The 24,325-nt window shown below is 37.1% G+C and overlaps 1 protein-coding gene across 1 annotated transcript; it reads left to right on the forward strand.

Moving 5' to 3' along the window:
- The first annotated feature begins 6,835 nt into the window (after positions 1–6,835).
- LOC129778033 (uncharacterized) lies at positions 6,836–7,737 on the forward strand. Its single transcript, XM_055784668.1, has 2 exons — positions 6,836–7,172; positions 7,243–7,737. Exons 1-2 carry the CDS (start codon positions 6,851–6,853, stop codon positions 7,494–7,496), a joined length of 576 nt encoding a protein of 191 aa, XP_055640643.1. The 5' UTR covers positions 6,836–6,850; the 3' UTR covers positions 7,497–7,737.
- Positions 7,738–24,325: the final 16,588 nt, after the last annotated feature.

A 24,325-nucleotide genomic window follows, 5' to 3' on the forward strand; every position in this document is an offset into this window, starting at 1 on the left:
GTCCTAAACCGACCCTCCCATAATCCTCAACCGACCTTCGATTTCTTGTATCGAATCTACTCCCAATTGGCCGTAAATGACATAAAACCTCAATTGTATAGGTAATGGGTGAAAAAAAAAACTGACGAGCGGAAAACGAATATAACCTTGTTTTGACTTCCGGTTTGCAAAGAATGGCTCCATATGACCAACAGTGATGGATAGCCCCTACGATATGAGTATTAAGTGAAAGGTCTATAACAGCGGAAGTCGAGTATCGTATTCCGGAATAACGGAAACGGAAACGGGAACGTTCAACATTTAACACATAACACTCAACCCTCAACGCACAACGCTCAAAGCTTAACGCTTAACACTCAACGCTTAACGCTAAACGCTCAACGCTCGATGATAAACGATCACAACTCAACGCTAATCTCTCAACGCTCAATGCTAAACGCTAAACGCTCAATGCTCACCGCTCAACGCTCTACGATAAACGGTCAACATGCAAACACAAATGCCCACACACACAGCAAAAACAAAGGGTCGGTTTGGGATCACTCTAACTTTTTTCAGTTAACGGCATGCCGTGTACTACAGGTAACAGAGACAGTCAATTTATATAACTTATTTTGATGAGCAGGCCATAAGCAATCCAAAGTGCTTAGTTTAATAATTTTTCGATACCTACAAGAACATTTAACTCATTTTCCATACAGGTCAAAAGCAAATGCCGGGTTTGCCGCCCATACACTACGCTACTGTCTGTACCGTACAGAACCTGTACCAAAAAAATCGGAAAAATCTGAACCTTTCCGGATAAATCTGTACGTGTGGCAAAAATGGTGATAATGGGAATTTAAAGCTTTTCGTGTTACAGGGAAACTTCGATATAACGTCACTTGATATAACGTACATTTTACCTCGATATAACGTACACATTTCTAAAGTGTAAAGGAAAAAAATTTCAATATTTTTTTTCCTGAAAGAACAATGAATTATCTGTATTGTGATGCCAAAAAAAGTTCCGTACCTTCAATCAATCCCGAAATACAGCTGGTTTTGTGATTTCGAATTCTAAATGAATCAAGCTTCAATCAACAGTACGAAGGGAAACATCATGAGAAAGGCTGGCTTCGTCTTCTGATTGAAGTTATTCATTAACTTTACTAAAACAGCAACACAATATTTAATGTATCATAGACTACATTTGTGAGTACTTTTTTATGCTTCGATATAACGTACAATTCGATACAACGTACAATTTTGAAAGTGAAATGTTCGTTATATCGAAGTTTACCTGTATTATCGTGAGCTGCGAAATGTTGATTATTCGCGTGAAGTTCATCACGTCATTGTACAATAAGATGAACAGATATGCGATAAGTGTCTTCAGTGGAATTGTAGCTTGTGATATAGTAAACGTTTTGTTGAATATTGCATCAAGTTGAGAGTTAGGATTGCTGAGATATTTACTTTCGAATACCGTTCTGAATCATATTTCGGACGCTTAAGGCATATGATGCAGAAAACAGATCGAAGCTTTCTGCACAGGTATTATTTGGTTGATATTTTCAATAAATTAGTTCAATATGCTTCAAAGCTTTCCACTTTGGTGCCTATATGATTGAAAACATAACAAAATCATCGAATAAAATGCTTTTCAAATGAAGCGAATAAGAATCAAACTTCGGACACCAAATCAAATTCCGGACAGATTGAATTCAAATTTCGGACACTTTATTCTGTAATTTTTTAGACGAAAATTACATTACACTTGATTATATTTTATAATCAACTGCGAAACACTTACCAAGCAATCAAAGTAAGCTGTCAACGATGATAAGAACTGAGAGAAATGAGAGAACGGGAGAAATTTAAATATTTATGAACGGGTAAATTCTACTAGCTCACGCTAAGCAAACGTCAAACACAAACGATAATGAGAAGTGTTGTCAGACTTTTGCCGATTATGTTATAATTCAAATGTAGTTCTCATATGAAATGATAGTGAAACCAAAGGATTACTCTAAAGAAGCAATTGTGATATTAATTTTATAGTTATATCCTCTGTGCGTTAGGCATTTCAAGATATTAGAACAAAGTGTCCGAAATATGATTCAGAACGGTATGTGGATGTTTGAATCACTGAAAAAAATGATCTCTAATTTTTCTTGGAATCCTAGCTGACGTCGAACAAATCCGGATCAGAAATTCATAAAAAAAAAGGAAAAGTTGACTCTATGAGAAATTAGTGACTTGTAAGACTTTTTTTTTCTAAGACTTCTGTTTGCATTCAACGTCTGTACGAGCCCTGTTTCCACTTGTTTGGATGCCAAATTTATTGCTTGTCTGTAGCTCTTCAGCTTAATTGAATCGTTCATTTGTGAAACACCATAAGTCCATTCGACGCACTTGCGAGAAAACGACAAAAAACTGTTTTTCTCAAAATTTTGACCTGGGCCTTCAATTTTTCGATATACGGTTCGATTATTAAACCCAAAACATTTTATTTTATACTACTTAATCACTATAACAGGTTAGGCTCAAAATATAACGCAAATTTGGTGGGCTTAGGGAGTTTCTCAAACGAATGAGAAATCAGCTGTTTATTTAGCGGTTTTGAAGTGATTCAATTCAATTTTATGTACTTCTAATGTTCATAATGTTCATACCAAGTATGAATGGGGCTATTTTTATGTTAGGTTCTGCATTAAGGGAAGACCCCAGTCTGAAAAATCGATAAAAAAACAGATTTTTGTTTTTTGCATTTTTGGGAAGTCGATACGATTTTTCAGAACCGATACCACCAGAAAGGTACCGATTTTCAGACAACATCTACGCATTCAGCTGTCAACAGCGTAATGACCATTCGTGCACTCAACAAATTGAAAATGCATCTTCAAATATGCCTTAATCAATAACCAAAATACCCGTACACTCCACTTTATTTCTAACATCGAAAAAAAATTCATGAAAGTTCATTATTTTTCGACCTTCCAGACAGGGGTCCCCCCTTAAAGGAAGGAGCGGTAGGGGGGGGGGAATAGATATGTATTATTTGTTTGACTCTTAATACATAAGGAATACAAAAATACGTTATGGAGGGAGATAGAGGATATTTTAGAATACTTTTTGCGTTACATAATTTATGAGAAGTACATAGTACCAAGGGGCTTTGCCTGCCACTCAGCTTAGTGTTGTTTGTGCACTTCAATAGTTCTTAATTGAGGGTTTGCTATGCCCTACCAAAGCATCCAATAGGCGATCTAACGCAAAACGTAAACGATCGGTGAGACAGCTGGATTTTGTTTTTGAACTAAGAAAATAATGATAATGTCACCTAAAACTCAGAAATAAATCATGTATATTTTACTTTCGGGCTTTCCAAGGTAGTTCTCATATGCAGGAACCAGGCATTTTTCAACTTGTTTTTGATTGTGCTCTCGAATTTACTGATTTGATTCAACCATTATGAATATTTACACAGTTTTCACAAATGAAAGAGGTAAGAAAATAACATATTACATATGAAATTACGCAGAATTAAATTACTTCCAAACTCATCGCAATCAAATAATCTTTTATGATTATAATATTGCAATTTATAGAAAGAACTACAAACCTTCCATAAACTCACATTGCAAAATTTGAAACCATCATCAACTTCACCGCAGCGCCGTCTAGGTGTAGATTTGTATGTTAGATCGCCAATCGTGTATTGTGTTGTACAACCAGCGTTGCAAATTTTCCATCATCAGTTTAATCTGGATTCTAACAGTTTTTTTTCTCGACCCAGTCATCCAGATGAACGTTAGAATCTTTCAGTTTTTTGGAATATCATCCAGTTTTATCCAGTTTTTTATATGTGTGCTCAAGTAAAATAAATTTTTAATGATAAATATTATCTCTCCCTCCAGGGATAAGCAATTTTATTTTTTGACATTTATCATTCGACTTTGGCTCGATCTCTCTTTTCTTACACAGTCAACAACTCAGTGTTGCTTACATTCCCGAATTCAATACGGTTGCGGTGCGTGTGGTGAATACATACTGTTTTTCAGACGTGTTTTTTCTCTATTATAGTGGCTTTCAACACATTTTGGCTGGTTCGTCACTTTTACTTCCATTTTTTGGAAGAATGTCGGGAGTGAGAACTGAACTCGTTATCTCTGCGTGAGAGGTATGGATGTTACCACTACGCCAGATCGCGTCCTGAAGACGTGTTTCATCTATGTCAAGAACTTCTGCGACAGGCAGAATTTCCATTTCGATTCCTCCCATTTCGTTCAATTCGTCGGTGTTTTGTCGAAAATGCCAAAAAGAAGAGCTTTCCCCAATGCTGGAAACTTATCAAACTACAAACTACAAAAATAGGGTATCACTCAATTTTTTTCTTATCTAACAGCCTACCCAAGAAGCAACGTGATACACTGTGTTTCAATTTAGATGAATACAAGACGTTCTAGGTCTTCCAAATCATGCTGGTACATTGTTCATAGCAAGCAAACTTACAAAAAATAGTTCAGAGAGTCCGCGTGCTATGCTGGCTTTAAGTTTATATAAACATCAGATGTTATAGATCCCCCAAATCATTCTAAAGTTAAGAAGGTCATAGGGTAAGTGGTCTTCATTAACTTTAAATGAAAACCCAAGTAACCTTGTTTCCGTTTACATTATATGGATACTAGTTCCTCATGGTTACCTAAATGAATTTTAGTTCTAAATATCATTTATTGTACGCATAATCTAAACACTAAAGAGCATGAACTCATACTTTGCATAAAATACATGTGCACCATAGTGTATATTTTGCAAAAAAAGCATACTCGGGCAAGTGGAAATATTTAAGGACACCTAATTTTGATGTTTATACCAGAATTGGGTTTGGACAAGCATGATATAAGAAGTAAATTATCAATGTATAATACAAAAAAATGAGAGAAAAATCTCAATACCAAAATTTGATAATTTCAATACCAAAGTAATATTTGAGCAGGGTTGTTTTGGCATTGAATGTGTTTATTTCAGTATTGAAATAATATTGTGGGAAGTTGTTTAAGGTATTTTTGTGTGCTAGTTTACCTATAGTATTTACGTATCTTATACGAATCCGTACCTTTTTGAAGTATCGAACTATTCGTAATTTTGTGACGACCTTATTTCAGCGATTTTATGGACATGAAGCGATAAATAATTAAGTTTTGCCCAAGTAAAACCGTCCTTCAGATATTGTTTGACGGTTAATACAGTTACAGTTTTATGAACTAGTTATACATATTACATGGAGCATCTATTCCTCAAGCATTGGAATTGGTAAAAAAAATCATTTTAGATAAATTATAGCTAATCTTCTTAAAATAAAACGGTTTGTTGCCGGATTTAGTTTTCTTCCAGTTTTTTAAGAGCAATCTTCCAGTTTTTTGAAAAATATTATTGGCAACCCTGGGCACAACGATACGCTTATTGCTTCAGGACCGTCGAACGAATTTCCAACCCGAGAATGCGATAGACAGTGGCGGCAAGATTTGAACCTTTCCCTTCCTATTTTTTATGTCGTTCCATTGATCCTTGCCTTTTTTAAGACTTCCACTTTGTATTCTGCTGTCCGTCGAACACCAAACTTACATTTCGGGGTCATGTCCTGATCGCAATCCAGACACTCCGATCAGTTGGAATTGCGCATGCTTCTTACGGCATCGGTAAATCATGAATGAAAATGTATATCTTTCGCATTGCCGCACGTGGTGATAATTGGAAACGTGGACTTATGGGGTTTGTCAAACAAACGACTATTTGAAACCCCAATTAAAATAGGGTTCGTAGAACTAAGTTTTTCTGAAATTTTGATAGTCAATGTAGGTACCCTCAAGGATTCAAAAACTGCCAAAAAGTCAATTTTCATAAAAGTAGCGTTTATGAGGTTTCTCAAACAAACGATTCAATTGTAATTTCATGCTTTTTCTTTAGTATGTATTTCACGGTTGGTTAGTATTCCTCAATAAGCCTTAGTTCCGGAGCATTGGCCGGTTTCACCTCTTCGGGAACCACTGTAACGCCATTTTCGCTGTGCAACGCTGTTTAGTGGAATTTGAGTAGTGGCAGCTAGCAAGTTTCGCTTCATGCTGCCCCCGAAAAAGCAGTTTCTGTTCTGTAGGCACTCCTCCTGGAAAATTGGCTGGTTCATGTCCCAGAAGTAACGGAAGTTTCGGTTTTCAGTCCACAACTGCAGATTGCTGGTCAGACCGAAGGTTTACATTCTACTGATCCAAGAGATGAAAGTTCCAATCCGTATACATAGAATTGGGACTCCTTCAACGACGAAGTTCGAGTGAAATTTTCGTATTACTGTGGCCAAGGCGAAATGATGATCCTCACAATAAAAAATCGACCATCAATGAAGTGCTATCGTAGTTGTAGAGCTCAGTTTTAGTTACTCAGATGTCTTGAGCAGTACTTCAACGAAATAAACCGAAGAACCAATCAACTTGAAGATTTATTTGTTTTCTTGCTTAGATGGCAAGAAAAAATTGTGTATCCCAAACCGGATACGATGATATCAACTGCACTGACGTGCAGTCATCAGCTCAACTCTCATATCTCGAGAAACACGGTGCAAACGAAAACATCCGGCTGTGTGGATTAGCACTGATGGATCCTGATTGCATCGATAGATAGCGAGCGCTTGTCCCGGATTGGCCCGCAAAATCGACGAGGGTGCTTTTCTGACGATTGTGTGCGATTTGGCTCCGATTTCCAAGAATCCAGTGGTACTTTCTCCGTAGCAGCACTTACGATAAGAAGTGAGATAACAAAGAATACACAGGCAACCACTGAGTTATTACATTGAACTGATGGTCAGATTGGGATGTATATAAGCGGCTGCAAAAAGGGTGGCTCTCCAGTTCCAAAGACATCATGCATCGACAGTAATTACGAAATCACGATAGTCACCAGAAACCACATTATGGGTAAAATAATCACGCTAATCGTCGCCGTTCTGGCTTTGACCGTGGCGAAGGCCGCTGGCGCTGAGGAAGCGCCACTTGACGCTATCGAGGCCCGCATCACACTGGTGGACGACATCGCGGCCTTCAAAGCTGCTAATCCGCAGGTGGAGCTCATCCCGATGGAAATAGCGCGCAACGCTCGGATGCAAATTGTTTACACTATGGGGAATCGAGTTTCAGGTTCGTGTGGAGAGTGTTGTGAGAGTTTGTTTGTTCTAGGGCTTGATTACCATTTTTTTTTCTCGATTAGGAGATCGTTTGGTGGCTAGCAGGCAGGATGGGCAATCTTGGTCCTCACTACAGGATGTGACACTGATCCTGCGTTATCCCCAATCCGGTACGGGGTCCGTTGTGAGCTTCGTTCAAGTTGTGGTTAACCAGAGCTCAAACCAAGGCCAAGGCTACGTCGTGGCGGGAGGTATTGGCCAGCGGTTCATCCAGCTGGTGATCGAAGCGTTCAATACAAGCTTCTTTAACTACAACGCGCAATTCTACGGATACTAGTTAATTCCATCATTCTCTCCGTCTTCTGTTTTAACTGCAGCTGCAGCTTACGATCATGTAGCACCGTCGGACGATCGGAACCAGGCTCCCGTTCAATGCTCTCACACCGAAACGGGCGTATCCGGCGAACTTAAAATACTTGACGATATCCACTTTCTTCGAAACGGGAACGATTTATTTTAATTCCCATAAATAAAAAACCAATGTGTGTTTCCGTTCGAGAACGGATCATCCGGTTTGAGCTGTTTGTGTTGTTGTGTTCATTTTTACCCAAGGAAAGTTCAGCCGGCACAAAAAAATAGGGAAGTGAAGGAATATCTACATATCGTATTAGGTGCTGATATTCCTATTGAAATTCGCATTGAGGCATATAGCATCGTGTTACGTTGGGTTCGAAGCGAAAATGGAAATGAGTTGAATAAACACTCAGAAAGTGAAAATTATACTTAAATTATACTTGAATAAAAATATGAAAATTAACTTTTCCATTTCTAATATATTTTCTCTATAGTAAAGTAACATGTTTTAATTGATTAGAAAAATGATAATTGTGTTCGATATTGATAATTATCATATATTACATTGGTGATTTTTTTTTACTTCATCTATACAGAACACAGGACCCAGCAAACATTAAATCGTATAATTTTGTACGTGCCAAGTCTCACAAGAAATCCGAATAAATCATAATCGCATATAATATCAATCAAAGTATGTATCGTGTATATTTGAAATCGCATAAAATGTAAAAAGCCGATTTTATATACCATTATCAAATTAAGTCGCAATTCGGTATAATAAACATCAATTTTATGATGTACATTGTCGTAAAATATATTTAATCGGCATCATATGCGTATATTACGCTGATGCAGTTTGTGTGTCGTACAAGCGTATAATTTAAATCGATTCAGTACTGTAGTAAATCGTGTTGCATGCTGAAGAAAATCATGAAACAGTAAATCATATTAGATCCTTATAAAGAACATCTTACATCATATTGAAATGTCAATGAAATGCTGATGCACTCGAAAGTTTTAACCGCTGTTGAATTAAATTTCAGATAGCCGCGCGAGATAACTGGTGGATAATAATCCAGACGACCGGAGTTCGAACCCACATCGGATATGCCAGTTAGGCGCATTATATGCCAACCAAATTTTAGGGCATATGATGTTATATATACGCTTGTTATGCGATTTAATGTTGGCTGGGGGGCATCTCGTCTAGGGCCACAGAGGGCTGTTTTCATCATATCTCATTGCACTTCGGCATCTTCTATCGTGATACGCTCCATTCAACGACTAATTACCATCCTTCTGTCATCATCATTCGGTTGTAAACATTGGTGGAGTGAACAAACAATACCCAACAACCAAACAAAACGGTCCTTTTCAGGGCCACCAAATCATTATCAAAAAGTTAAACAATGTAATTCTTCAAACATATCCAAAATCAGCATGCAACTGATAGCCCAATGGAATCCTTTGTCAACTATGCGGTCGTGTCTCGGACACAACCTTTCTGTGACTTTTTGTTTTTTTTATTTCAATTTTTTTTTTTCAAATTTTAAAAATTAAAAAATTGTTGTAGTGTATGAGTGTATTCAGAGTGTCAGATTTCTACTGTCAACAAATGGACTGTTTAAAGCTAGCGATTGACCAGAAACATCCAGAATTGGCCAACAGAAGAGGTGTTGTGTACCATCAGGATAACGCAAGGCCACACAACTCCGGGAACTTGATTGGGATGTTTTAATGCATCCACCATATAGTTCGGACCTGGCCGGACCGGACCTAGTTCGATAGGTAGGAAAATTCGGAAAATTGAATTCCCACATGTTCGAAAATAACATCATAATAAGCGTTGTTAGTCCATTCGATATTTGCGCTATCGAAATTGATCTTGGTTCGTAAGTGGAAATTGATTTTCAGGCGAAATAACGCATTCCCATTTCTTATATCTATAAATAAAAATGGAAGGCCAAATGTGTTGGTTAGCGCAAACCCCGAGGAAGGAATGGTTCAATTTGAGTCATCTATATTTCATTGTATTCGTCTCTTCCCGTAGATCAATATAGCGGAGAGAAAAATCGGAAAATTCGGAAAATTGAATTCCTATATGTTCTGCAATTAGCTAAGCGTTGTTAGTCCATTTGATGATGGCGCTAACAAAATTGATTTTTGTTCGAAAATGGAAAAGGATTTTTGGACGGAATGACGCATTCCTATATCTTCTATCTACATAAACAAAAATGGAAGGCCAAACGTGTTGGTGTGCCCTAAACCCGAGGAAGGAATGGTCCGATTTGAGCTGTCTTTATTTTGTAATTCTCTGTGTCATACATGTATTCCATGAAACGGAGAAACATGTTATTTCCAAATGCTTGAAGAATCTTGAACGAGAATTGTGTCTGAAAATAATTTTATATTATAAGGACGAATTTTTGTACAATTTAAAGTAAAAGGAAATTGTAAAAGGTCAAAGTGTAAACAATCAATGAAAAGTTCAGTGATTGGACTCACTAACGTTCACGTGGATGTTTGAAAGTATTCACATCAAAAAATCTATTTTGAGCAGGACGAAGTTCGTCGGGTCAGCTAGTATATAATAAAATAGGAGAGATGATTTTTGGACATTAAAATTTGATATAGGGTGATTTGGTCATGTATGTGTTTCTTCAAAAAAAAACGTACTTATGTTTATGTAAAGTGATTCAAGATAATGTTTCAATCAGTAGCAGCGTTCTGGGATCGATACCAGGTGTCTTGGCCAGAAGCCAGACCAGAAGAATTGCATTGAGACCATACAATGCCTTTTTCAGCAACGAATTTTTATGTTACAAAAAGAAGGTCTTACTCAACATGTAGCATACCCTAGATATTCGGTGACAATGATTGTTGAATGTGACATTTTAGGTGCGTCATGAATCCGTCAAACCAATCTCTTACGGCTGAGCAAGTTTTGAGATTGAACGGATGAGTAAATTTATTTTTATCAGTCAATTAAAATGCCATTTTCCGAATTGACCATTGACCATTTTCCGATTGACCATCTCCAGTTCCTGCTGAGGGTTCTATGTGATTCTTCGGATGCGGCCGACGAATTTTAGATGAATCTCCTCACTATTGTTTGAGCAATTTCAAACACTTTCGATGCTTTGTACAAAGGAAATCCGTCCTTGATGGCCCTCGTTGCTCTTTCAAGCTCCTCCTTCTTTCAACGTTGTCTGTCCATCATTTTTTTTGTAATTCCGCGGCATCTGGAATAAATTAGACCAGAGAAAAGTCTCGATCCTGTATGACCAATTCATCCAACAGAAAAGTGTCCATATCACCCCACACAGCATGCAAAAATAAAAATGCAATTTATTTCATTTATTGTCATCAAACTTACAGTTTCGCAGCATCAAATGGTTCCTCTTCTGTAAGCGAACAAAGCTTTACTGCACAATACACGAAGAGTTTGTTTAACACCCCAATACTCGCGTACAGCGTTGCCAATGTTCCAGTTTAAACTGGATTCTTCCAGTTTTTTTTCTTCGATCCAGTCAAACAGTTAAACCCTAAAGTCTTTCAGTTTTTTTAAATATCGATCTTTCTTTTCTCACTCTCAGTTTTTTTTCTACTCCTGCTTACGCTTACGAATTCAATACGGTGTGGTGCCTACCTAAGCAGCAACGTGATACACTGTCTTTGAGTTTATATGAATATTATATCATATATAAATATAAATATTATATTTTATGTAAATATTATATATTGAATATTATGTTGAAGGTTCCCCAGAACATTCTGGGGTTCAGACCAATTGATCTACCATTTAAACAACGACTGGTGCAATGTTAAGAACAAGAAATCTTACCCAAAATGGTTCGTAGAGATCGCGTGCTATGCTGACTTTGAGTTGATATGAACGAGGTGTTATAGGTCCCCCAAATAATTCTAAAGTTCAGAATATCATAGGGTCATAAAGTTCAGAATATCATATGTGCTCCATTGACATTAATTGATATGAATATAAAACTCCAGTAATCTTGTTTCCGTTTACATCAATCGACCATTCGACGAAATGAAAATTTGATGAAAAATGATTCTCATGTGTCACAATATGCGACAGAGGTTATTTTTAGGTAACCTGAAAGGGAAAACCTATACAATTAATTGGACCGGTTTTATATGCTATTATTCATCGCGACTTCTTAAATCGAAATCCAATCGCGACGGTGGAGAGTTAACTGTGGGAAACCTGACAAGGGAATCGAGAGAACTCCTCTAAAATCAACCGCCCCGGCGATATCTTATGTTATTCAGAGCGTATACACTAGGGTGCCAATGAATGTATGGGAAAAAATCGACCCTAAAATTTCAAAAAGTTACCCTATACAAAATGTTCACCATCTCGAAAAAACACCCTATGCAAAATTTCCGCTCAATCGGACTTAACCCTTTCGCTACGCGCGTCGTCTTTAGACGACATGAGAGTGACACTGCACATCGATCACCCCAGCGCGATGTGCATACTTTTCGGCGCAGTGCTCCGTACAGCGGTAGAACTCCGGCGGAGCACACTGCCGTATTAAAGGGTTAAGGGAGAGTGGCGCAAAGTGGTCAAAGTTTGAGTTTTTTAAGAATCGAAAAATCACCCAAGGGGGAAATGGGGGGGTTCGAAAAAAATATGTTGATGCCAAATGTCTTAAAATTGCATGAAACGTCGAGATCTAGTGTCTCGAAAAAAAGTTTTTTTTTGTCAAACATCGACACTCAGTGACTTAGTTTTTTTTCTACGAGACGAAACATATGGTTTTGGGTGCAAATAAAAATAGTTATCTCGATTTTTCATTCGGAACATGCTGCGAAATATTGATTTACACGATAATATACCCTATGCAAAATATTTGTTCATTCGGACTTCATTTACTAGTGTCGCAAACGTTAAAATTTGAGTTTTTTTGAAAACCGGAAAATCACCGGAAATCGGGTTTTTTTAAAAGAAAACGTATGCCAAATGTCTTGAAATTGCATGAAACGTCGAGATTTACAGTTATGTCAAAAAAAATTTTTTTGTCTAAAATCTCCTTTTCATACGAAAAAACCAGAAAATCACATGCTTTTTATGATGTTCATAGTGTACTACCCCCTTAACACGGACAAGAAAAACGAAAAGAACCACTTTGGTAGCAGATTGTAAACAAGAACGATTTTGACAGTTAGTGTGCAGTATTCAGTGTACCGTGGAGCAGTGTACTCAGATGATATCTCATAACGTTTCTTCAACTGTAAAGCAGCTTTTGTGCAACACACGACGTAGGGTAACACGGGGTGATTTGGTCATATGGGGTGATTTGGACCACCCCTTCATCTCAAAAATTACGGCTCAACTTGGATTTTTTATAATGTCATTTTCTTCTATTGTTGAACCGTATGTACCTAAAGTAAAAAAAACTAAAGTAGAGGGAAACGGTAGAGGGAAACGGTAGCATAAACACAACAAGCACTTTAATCGTCAAAAAATGTGAGTTTTCCGATAGTGGTTTTAAGGTTTTTCGCTAATTAAACAAACTTTTCGTGTATTGTGCAGTCAAGTTCTGTTCGTCTACAGAAGAGGAACAATTTGATGTAGCGAAACTGTAAGTTTGATGACAATAAATGAAATTAATTGCATTTTAATTTTTGCGTGTTGTGTGGTGTGACATGGACACGTTTTTGTGGGGTGAATTGGTCCTACAGATTTGAGGTTTTTCTTTGGTCTAATTGATTCCAGATGCCGCTGAATTACAAATGAGGATGGACAGACAACGTTAGAAATAGGAGTAGATTGAAAGAGCAACGCAGGCCATCGAGAACGGATTTTCTTTGACCAAGCATCAAAAGTGTTTGAAAATGCTCGACCAACAGTGAAAAGATTCATGCAAAATTCGAGATGGTGTCAATCCAACTTTTCTGGTCTGGAACCTGGCCAAGACACCTGGTATCGATCCCAAAACATTGTTACTGTTTGTAACATTATCCCAAAAAACTTTACATAAACATAAGTATTTTTTTTTCGTGTGTACTGGACCAAATCACCCCACAGATGGTCCAAATCACCCCGCATCAAATTTTAATGACCAAAAATCATCTCTTTTGTTTTATGTTATATTTGGTAGATTGAAGCTTTATATAATGATTAAACATTATTTATTGAGAAAAAACAAGTGTAGCTCACTATACAATGTGACATTTTTTATTTAGATCGTATTGGTTTGGAAATATGAGGCGATTTGCTTAGGTGGTCCAAATTCCCCCCTTTTCCACTACTGCTGAAATAAGCAATAGCTGCAAGCGTTTTTAAGCTCTTGTTCGACTCCGTTACTTATACAGCTGCATTTACCTATGATTCCGTTGAGAATGTCCTGCTGTAGTAGTAAGAGAGATTTAGATTGAATCTTTAAGTGGTTTAACCGAGAAAATGGTTCGATGGAGGATTATCGATACAAACGTCATGGGTTTGATTCTCGGCAGTAGAGAAGGTATGTGGGTAGCTGTCATACAAATGAAACACAAATTTCTGCATAACTCGAGAATTAATCATGCAAACGGAACCAAATTCGGCGTGTGGAGGTTTTATGAGAAGCGAAAAATTTCTTTGGTTGTTTGACACTCCTCCCCCTCTCTACAGGGAGGGGGGCGCTGAATAACTCGAGAACTAATCAAGCAAACGGAATCAAACATGGCATATAGAGGTTTTAGGGATCGATAAACGTTTCTATGGTGGTTTGACACTCTTCCCCTCTCTCTAAGGGGAAACTGCCATACAAATGAAACACAAATTTCTGCATAACTCGAGAACTTATAAAGCAAATGGAGCCAAATTTGGGATGTGAGGGTGTTTGGGTACGAAAAATGTTTCTATGATGGTATGACACCCCTCCCCTCTCTGGAATGGAGAGGGGGTTCCATAAAAATAATACACATATTCCAACCAAACATGACAATTGAAAATATTCGGAAAACTCTGAAGGAAAATGGGAAAATTTGAAAAATTCAATTCGCATATGTTCTACAATTACATATTGACAAGCGTTGTTAGTCCATTTGATGTTTGTGCTAACGAAATTGATCTTCGTTCGAAAGTGGAAATAGATTTTAATGTGATAAAACGCACTCCTACATCTTATTCTATCTATATAAATAAAAATGGATCACCGAATGTGTTGATAAGAGCAAAACTCGAGAAAGGAATTGTCTGATTTAGGGCTGTTTTCATACTATCATATTTCCTGTATCGAACATTTATTCTCTGTAACGGAGAAACATATCATTTGCAAGTGGATGAAAAATCTCGCACGAGAATTGTGTCCGAAAATAATTTGTTATCATAATGTCGAGTTTTGGTAGAAGTACTGAAATTTTATAGTAAAAATAATTTTAAAGGGTAGATTAGAAAATCAATCAATGAACAGCTCTGCGATTGGACCCATGGACGTGCGCTTAGTAAGAAAACGTGGATGTGGAAACGAAAAATAAAATTTAATAATTTATCCTAATTTGTGTGATAATTTCTCCTAATTTGTGTGAGCAAGGGTTGTACAGACATTTTGAACTTATATAGTTCAGACATTATTAAGTATAGAGCTGAACAAAACTTCTATCAAAACGTCACAATGATGGGGAATTGTTAGTTGGGTATGCATGTGCCAGGGAAAACTGTTTGTCTATATTGCTCAACGTGAACAAATCGCAATATTTAATTTCAGCAAGTATAAAAGAAATAAATTTCCAGCCTTCGATCTTTGCTCAAGAGATTTTGATAGGGTATCAAGTGTTAAATTTAAACTTCAGCAAACTACTTCAGCCGGGCATCTCATCAAGACAGTGAAACGCAATTTGAGGCACCAGTTCACTGTGGGGTCAATTGTTTTTTGATCAGCAAGTGAACTTTCTGCTTTAGTTTGATGTGGAACAATCGAGTGGATTAGTTGAAAGCTTTCCTCGATACTTGGCGCAAGAATGTTTACAATCAAATATTTTACTGCAGCCCCTGCAAATGTTCTAAATTGAAATATGACGCCTACAATTAATCCATTATTTTTGTAAATTTTCAACAATAACAATAAATCCACTATAATCAGCTAAGCTCTTCCTTAAAACCTTCAAGATCGCTATGAGAGGCTGATCAAAAAAGGTCACAAGAATGATATAAGTATATAAGATTCTGTTAATAAACTGAAACACACAATATTAACTTATTTCCACAGCTGCGTGTAATAGCATGTTTATTTGGAAAATCATTATCGAATTTCAATTTGGAAGTCACCGAGGCCTTAAGAATTATTGAATCCGCCTCTCCCTAGAATTCAAGAATAAGGTTATTTCTCCATAGCGTCATCAGCTGTGTTTTTGGAATGCAGTTTATATAAATAACCCATCTCGAATTGAACGAGTTCGTCACTTTACATAGCTTCGAGTCTTCCGTTCCAAAAATTCCTGTGTGATGTGAAATGTTGTTAACCACATCAGCCATGTTCGTCTAAAACTATTTCCTAAACACCATCCCAATCACAATTAGATTCGGTAAGAGAGCCTATTTTTGTTCAACAGCCAATTATCGTAGCACTATTTGCGGCAACCAAGCACTTGACATTCCTCGTAAGACAGGCGCTCTATTTATCGTGATGCTGCGCGACCGCCCATTCATGATTTCTGGTTTCAGATGTTTGGAGCCATTTCGATGTGATAACATTTTTGATATGGTTTCACAGTTGCTTGGGTAATTAATCGTTAGTCACTATCGCCAAAGTATCTAACGCTCCAATCGACCAACCGATCTCGATTTGTGTTGGCTCGGAGCAACCGATCAACGTGAAATGATATAATTTGTAGCGACTTTTCCCAGTTGGCTTTTAATTTATGATGCCATGTATTCTCAATATCATTTTCCGCTTGGAGTGAGAGAATAAGTAAATGATGTCAGCCGTATACAAAAACAAGCTGTTAGGAAAGCTCCTCCGAGAAAAATTTTCTGTTCCATCTAAACACTACAAACCAGTGATAGTAAATGGTCAAACCGATTCTCACATGAACCAGTTTCGTTGCATTATGTTTTAATCAATCTGTCACTAGTAGCGAATCGCTGGAACCACTCTTGTTTGCCATCGCACAATGTTTATGTAATGTTTTGGGGCAGCCCAATAACAGGTCCTCCAAGAAACATGCAGCACAATATGTTTGCATGAAACTCTAGCGATAATAATGGTAACATTCTGTTAGGATGTCGAAAAGGCGTGGCAGCGGACGGGATCATACGCCATTATACGTAATGAACTGGACTCACAAATCAGTGATTGTAGACTTGGTGTCATGTGTTTAGAGGTTCAGGTGTGATGTATTGAATGAGACCATGGGTAAAACCGGGCGTTGTTTGCTAGACTCACACGCAAATCGAGATTAGGACGCCCTGAAGTGTTGCTATCTTGTTGTTGGTGTTGGACTTTAAGTACACGTTGTTTTTAAGAGGCACAATATTTTGATTTTCGGTTCGGGATAGCGCACAACTTTGCGGAATCGCAGTTCAACTCTTGGTACAGGTACTTGCAACCGCCCTTTGTCTCTCCATTGCAATAACCCCGTTTCATCGAAGTGCCGAAATGGTCGACAAACAAAACCGCAACGTATACACTCAACTAATCACTATTTTATCAAATATTATTGTTTACATAGCTGTCATTTCGAGCCAGTTCCGGTATGGTCTTCTCGAGTATGACATATGCTAAAAAGATGAACTAAGCTGCGCGTTATTGAATGATTCGTAACCTTTATATTACATTAACTTTGGGAATCATAATATTTTCAAAGGACGCCACAACTGTACGGGTATAGAATAGTATAGAACTAGCCATCGTATCTATCAAAACGACCGACGCGACGAAGAACGACAGTTTGTGTTTAATGAAATAAGAGGTCCCTTAGAGCTATTGTCCGGCCTCGTGTCGATTCCCTGGTGACAATCACGCGTGGTAATAGACTTGTCACGCCAATTGAGTAGCATGGCAAATACTATTTTCTATGCAGCCGCAAAACAACCGACGGAAAATGCCGCCGACAAACCGCTGCTGGTGATAATGGTGTCTTTGTCTTCGTCGGCCAATTATCACATGTGCCCGGCGGACTTATCCGGGCAATTCTGAAAATAAGCTGGAGCGATACTTCCCACAAGCATCTATGGTCAGGTCTAAGCATTAGTGTTGAAGTTTTGCTTGAGGGAGGCTCACAGTTCCGTCTCATTTGTTCTGCCGAAGCTCACCCAACCGACGAAACAGTGAGGGATGTTAACGTTTAAATAATTAGCCGTTTGATAAGTATCAAATCGCACATAAACACAATAAATTTTATAATGATTCATTTTGCTATTATCTCATGATAGGAATAGCTAGAGTCGACTATGGTGGTGAGAGCAGCATAGCGGGTGGTGGGCGTCCAAATCATGCGAAAAGAACAAAGCAGGGCTTAGAAAAACGAAATGAAACAGAAAACATAAATCATTGTTGCATGGTTGATGTAGGCATACCTCGGATGTACGAAGATAATGGTATGCCGTGTGAAGCAAAAGAGACGCTCGTTTACAAAAAGCTTCATCACTTTCGGTGTTGGGCAAATTCTGGAATTCTGGGGGTCTCTCGCTGCATAGAATAGAGTTTAGAGTAATTTTTTTCTTATTATACGTTGTGTGTTCTAAAAATTGTTCGTTAGAGAATTCAGATTTTATACCGCCGAAAAACTGGAATAGTTAGTTTGATAAACCCGATAAACTTATTCTTATTAATCAATTTAAACAACTTGAGTCAGCATTCAACACCCGACATATTAAAGCGTGTTCCACATCAAATTGCATCACGGAAAAAAACGTTGTAGAAAATTACCCATTGGGTATTTTCTTTTGAAAATTTGGGTAGAAATAGTTCAGAGTGTATTGTTTACACTATATTTCTATCGCTGTCAGTTTTACAAAAATTGGAAAAAATCGCGTCACCCGAAAAGCAACGTCGCGAATTGATCTTGCGCAAGCACCTGGAAAATCATTAACTCTCTCGTCGACACATCGAAAAACAATTCGAAATCGTACTGTCAACGGTGAGTCGTGTGATTCAACGTTAACACGAAACTCTGAGTATCGAATGGAAGGAGAAATGATATCAGAATGGATGTTCTATTAGGGATCAGGATCACAAGCGTTTAAGCGGGTTCAGAATGATTCGGTTAGGAATGTGGCCTTGAATATGTCCAAGTCTTTTGTTCGGAGAGTCTATTTCGAGTATTGGAAAATGAAATACTAGAATATTTTTTTCAATCAGTATCACTTATTATGTTATTGTGAACTTCAACTATACATATTTTCATTTTTTACTTATAGTATACTAAGTGTTCTTGTATGTATTCGTCCTCGTGTCAAATTGAGATAGGTTGGGATAGATAGTGGTTCTCACATTTTCGTGAAGAGTGGTATATTTGTTCTTCATCGCAAAATATAAAACCCATATTTTTTATTTTTTCGTTAGGGTGCTCATTTGTTTCCAAAAATGACTTTTTTCGAAAATTCATAACTACTGGACCGATTCGGATCGACATATCAAATTAAAGACAATTAGTTCGTATCTTTTAGAAAAATATTAGAATTTGATTTTATATTTGGTTTTTTATGTTTTCATGGCATGGACTAGAGGGCGCTACATTTTTTAAATTTTTGTTATTGGAACCGAGGTGTTTTTATATAACATACCCAAATATCAGAGATGTGATCTTGGTGGTTTTAAATTTATGATTTTTCAAAGTCAGAATCATTTTTTGCATTTTCTTCCAAAAATGACTTTTTCAATAATTTATAACTTTTGAACTACTGGATCGATTCAGATAATCGACATATAAAACTAAAGCCAATAAAAAATATTGCACTTGCGAAAAAATGGATTCTAGTTGCATAGCATTGAACGAAGACTGAAAACAATTTTAATCTGATAAATCATAACTCAAAAATGAAACAAGACACATATTTGATTCCTGGATATGTTATGTAAAAAGACCTCAGATTTCAAGAAAAAATATAAAAAAATATAGCGCCCTCTATCTATAACCGAGAAAACTTGTATTACAAGAAAAAGAACGGAAAGATGGCAAAAGAATCCCTTGCACCAACAACTTTAATGATACTACGTCTCACTAAAGTTATGAAGCAGTCAATCTCTTCGTAATTTTTTTTTGGAGCGTGTTTAGCAATGCATAACCCGTTCAATGGCAAAACTGCTTCGAGCATATCACTCCATACAATATTAAGACGCGTATCACATATCTGAATAAAAATACTAACAAAGAATAAAATTTTTTGTCCCTCGAGCATTTTGTATGGTCGTACAAATCAAATTTAGAAACCTACATAAATTTAGTCCTGTGAATCCTTGGTCATGGCGTATTACTCTATTAATGGTACAACCGAAACAATAAAATGAAGCGAATATATCAAAGTCGGAACTACGATACGATCCAGAAAATAAGACTAAGACACATGATGATGATGATGATAGTCCCGCCTCCTTCTCTCTGCTGGAGAAGGAGCAAAACGAGTTATTTAAAAGATAATTTAGTTATTTTTTTTAGTATTGAAAAAAAAAACAACGAACTGATTTTATATACAGATATAAGTTCAAAAAATTGCAATGTCGAATGACAAGCCAATACTCAGTCATGTCCGCCACAGAGCCGATACGGTCCCGACGAGGCCCTTGCAGTCAAGTGGTCCATCAGAGCACAAGCCCAACCGCCAGCCCTGTATTGGATTGACTATGAATATCCTCATCCTGAGAAATCGAGAAAATTTCCTTAACGAAACCTTTCTAGACCGGCACTTAGAAAACTTTCAATTTGATATCCTTTATATCTGTGTTACGCGCGCGACGCTCAAACTTATGTAGACTACTTTTATTTTTTAAACTGATTTAAAATAAAAACAACAAAATGAAAATGAAAATAGTCCATCATCACCAGGATCATGACGGACAGAATAGAGAGGACATAAATACAAATTTAAAAAAAAATATAATTGAAAAAAATACATAATATAATCCGTTCAAAAAAACTTCGTCAGGTTAATTAACAATATTAAAAACAAACTGCAAGAAAATACCACATTAAATTATCCGTTCGTATAACCTCGTCAGTAACAATCTTCGTCATAAAATTCAAAAATATAACGGTCGGCTGTTAATGAAACACAGCTTTTACGTGTGAAATACAGTGCCTCTTAAGGTGAAGGTGGAAGGTAGCCGTTGTAGTAGTATAGGTAAACCCACGTGTAAAAATGGGGTAATAGTGTTTGTGAGAGAAGCACAAAGCACACGTAAATAGATCAATTCACTTATCGGACTGTGTGGCGCTTCATTGACACGAGTCTTTGTGTAATGTATTCACATTTGAAAAAAAAAATTCAATACTAAAGTAAAATGTATGAACGGTATGTTCCGATGAACAATTGCAAATAAAAATATATATAGAAGGTACATTTGCATATGAAGTAGCATTCTAATTATACGCGAGCGTAACATGAGCAAATTTATAACGCATGCGAATTGGGGCTCTTTTGGTATTAACAAGTTCTTCGGCATAGTAACTCGATGTTGATAATTCCTTAATATTTTCCTTCGTTGATCATATTGTTTTCACATATTCACGTTGGAGAGCCTTAACCCGTCTCCTCGTTGGCAGAGGCATTTTGATTGAATGTAATACTTTTCCGTTTACTGTTTTTGAAAGCATAGGCAGCCGTGGCAGTGTTCCGAGCTCTACAATACAATTTTTTTACCCAATGTTGCTAAAACTTACATTATAGACCCATTAAACATAAAAATAATAATTGTATTGATATCAACACAATTTTATTCTATTGATTTTCATGACATGAAACGCCATGACTCATGAATAACATAATAACAGGAATATTGAGTGGTTTTTATAGCTGTTTCGATGATGTTATTTGGCATCAGTGTCGAAAAAATAACGATGCTTTCACCAATACAAACAAATGCCGAATGCCGAAGATTGAAAAATGAAAATTTAACTTACAGAGCACTAGCTCGATTTTTCCGACGTTTTTCACTATACAGTGCGACAGCAGATGAAAATTTAATATCTTGTGAGTAATCGATTAGAGTTTGGTTGATATCACTTGATGGGAAGTGTGCGAAAACGATCATTTTCTTCACACTGTTTCGCAAAATGATTGATTTTCGGGCGAGGGGTGAGGGAGGGAGATGAAAGAAATGAGCGCCATTATGGCAGCCATTTGTGGCTAGCTTCCACCTTCACACAATCACACAAACACACAAATCACACAAATATCGAGGCAGCAAACCGTTAGCTACTTTGAAAATGAACACTATAGTTAAATAACCAATCCTTTGCTTCACGGAAAACCATTGCAGAGCGTCCAACATTGAAGATGAGGAAGTGAATCTGTTACATTTTAGTATCAACCGCATTATTTTATTTTGCAAACGCTGTAATCTCGATATTTGTATTTCATTGGCCAGAAGAGCAAAAGTCTAAATAAGGAGAGACGATCGATTTGTATAGCTGTATTTTGCTGCAAATAGTTAAACCGTTTTTCAATCGGCATAAGATTCCATACTTCTTGGCAATTTTCTTGATGACGTTGTCAACGTGAATGTTGAACTTGAGTTTGACATCAATAATCACGCCAAGATATTTAATTCCCTAAACGCGATCAATAGTCTCATCATCAATAACAATAGAGACGTTTTCATTTGAACGATTTCGCGAGATTTCCATATATTTCGTTTCACTTATGTTCAATTTCAATTGCTTATACTTCAACCATCTACTTAAAGAATGCAAATCTCCATTTAAATGTGATGCGACCTGATTTAAATCATCAGCTAAAATGAATAATACAGTATCATCTGCAGAAAGATTGATATCACAAAATCAAAAAATCAAATAAAATGGGCCCTAATACACTTCCCTGAGGTACTCCAAAATTATTCCCTACGGGACTGGAAATGAAATCGTTAAAAATAATCCGTTGAGTTCTGTCATACGAATAGCTTTCAAACCATTTATATGCAGTACTCGTAATTCCAAAGCGCTTAATCGTGTTCAACAACAAGGGCATAGAAATTGTCTCGAAAGCGCGTTTTAGATCCAAGAAAACAGCAATAATGGCTAAATTATCTTTCCTTTTTGCTAAAACCAAGTTCAATGCAGTTTCACAGAAATGACCTTCCCGATATACCGATTGTTCTGGTATTAGCAAAGTGTTATGATTTAAATATTCCAACAGCTGGCCTTTAACAACTAGTTCCAATTATTCTCTAATGTGTACAACATGATGATGGGACGAAACCTTTCGGCTTTAATCGTTCCAGCAACCTTTTGAATAAGTTAGTTAGTTAGTAAAGTTAGTAAAGTTTTATTAACAAGGTCCAGCAAGATGTAGTCAATAACATGAAAGCAATCTTGAATAACTCTAGCATTAACACTATCCACTCCAGTCGTTTTTTCTTCAAGAATAGCAAATAGTTCTATGTTCATTTAATGTAATTGGGTGAAAACTTTGAAAACTACAATTACTATTAACCAGCTGTTTTATTTCATCAGGTTCATCGACCTATTCAATAGATTGATTGATCAATCAAACACTATTGACAAAATAATCGTTAATCTTAGAAGCTATTATTTGTTCAGACTGTTCAAGTGTGCCATTAAAAGTTATGGACCGTGGTTTGCTACTAATAGGTTTCAATAGGGATTTCAAAATTTAACAAAAATTTTCCATAACTCTTTGCTGTTGCTTTGATGCTGATCAATCTTCCTCTCAATTGGGATAGCCAGTATTTAAATCAACTGTTTTTTTGAAAACTGTCATTGGGTTGAATAATTATAACAAACGTAAAATTACTTGGAAAACATAATTCTATTCTTTTTGCTTGATTTCATTCCTTACTTATATATCAACTCATATTCTGCTAGGTTTTCTATTCACTCGAGTATCAATCTTTGGGTGTCTTGTCAAAATATTGAACTATAACAAATGTTTATTTTATCTGTATTGAAAAAATGAGCCACTATAAAACTCTCTAAACTAATCTGGGAACATTTTGTCTATCACTAGCATCACACCGAAACATGCACCACCATTAGCAGACCCCCCAAAACCAAGCAAAATTCTAGCGTGAGCCACCCAGCAGTGGAAAATCTCACGGGTGGGTAGTAAGCGGCTGAATATCGTCATAAATTAGTTCCGACGCCGAAAAAATCCCATCGCCGTTATTATCATAACAACATTATGACTTATGTTTGTACCGTACTCAGCACACGCCACCGCGTCTCACAAAATTCAGTCGTCTTGGAAATCACTCCGATATCAACGAAATTCAAACGGTAACAGCAGAAGCCACGCCGCTCGTCGTGAAAGAGTGATTCGCGAGATTGGGTGGCCGTTGCGATGTTGTGACTATTCTACGCGGACTGATAGTAACCGTGATGGAAAAAAAAGGTTTAAGCCCCTCTTGATTGACGCCGGGTGGACCGCGTGGCCCGAGAACAGGGTCTAAATGTTGCCAATAGGCCGCAGAGAGAGAGAATTACATCGCGATAATTTCTTCTTCTCTTCTTTTCCACCCAGCACACACCTGGCCAGCCTCCGGGGCCGTCTGCCAAAGTGCAGGCGGGCGGCGAATGCATTTGAATGCTGGGGCTGTCTGTGGTGCATTCGCGTGGTTTTGGCGCGCTGCTCACATTCGAGTAGTTTTCCCTTGCTGCAGCCAGAGCAAGAGGGTTGAG

The sequence above is a fragment of the Toxorhynchites rutilus genome, chromosome 3, assembly GCF_029784135.1.
Source record: "Toxorhynchites rutilus septentrionalis strain SRP chromosome 3, ASM2978413v1, whole genome shotgun sequence".
NCBI classification, from domain to species: Eukaryota; Metazoa; Arthropoda; class Insecta; order Diptera; family Culicidae; genus Toxorhynchites; species Toxorhynchites rutilus.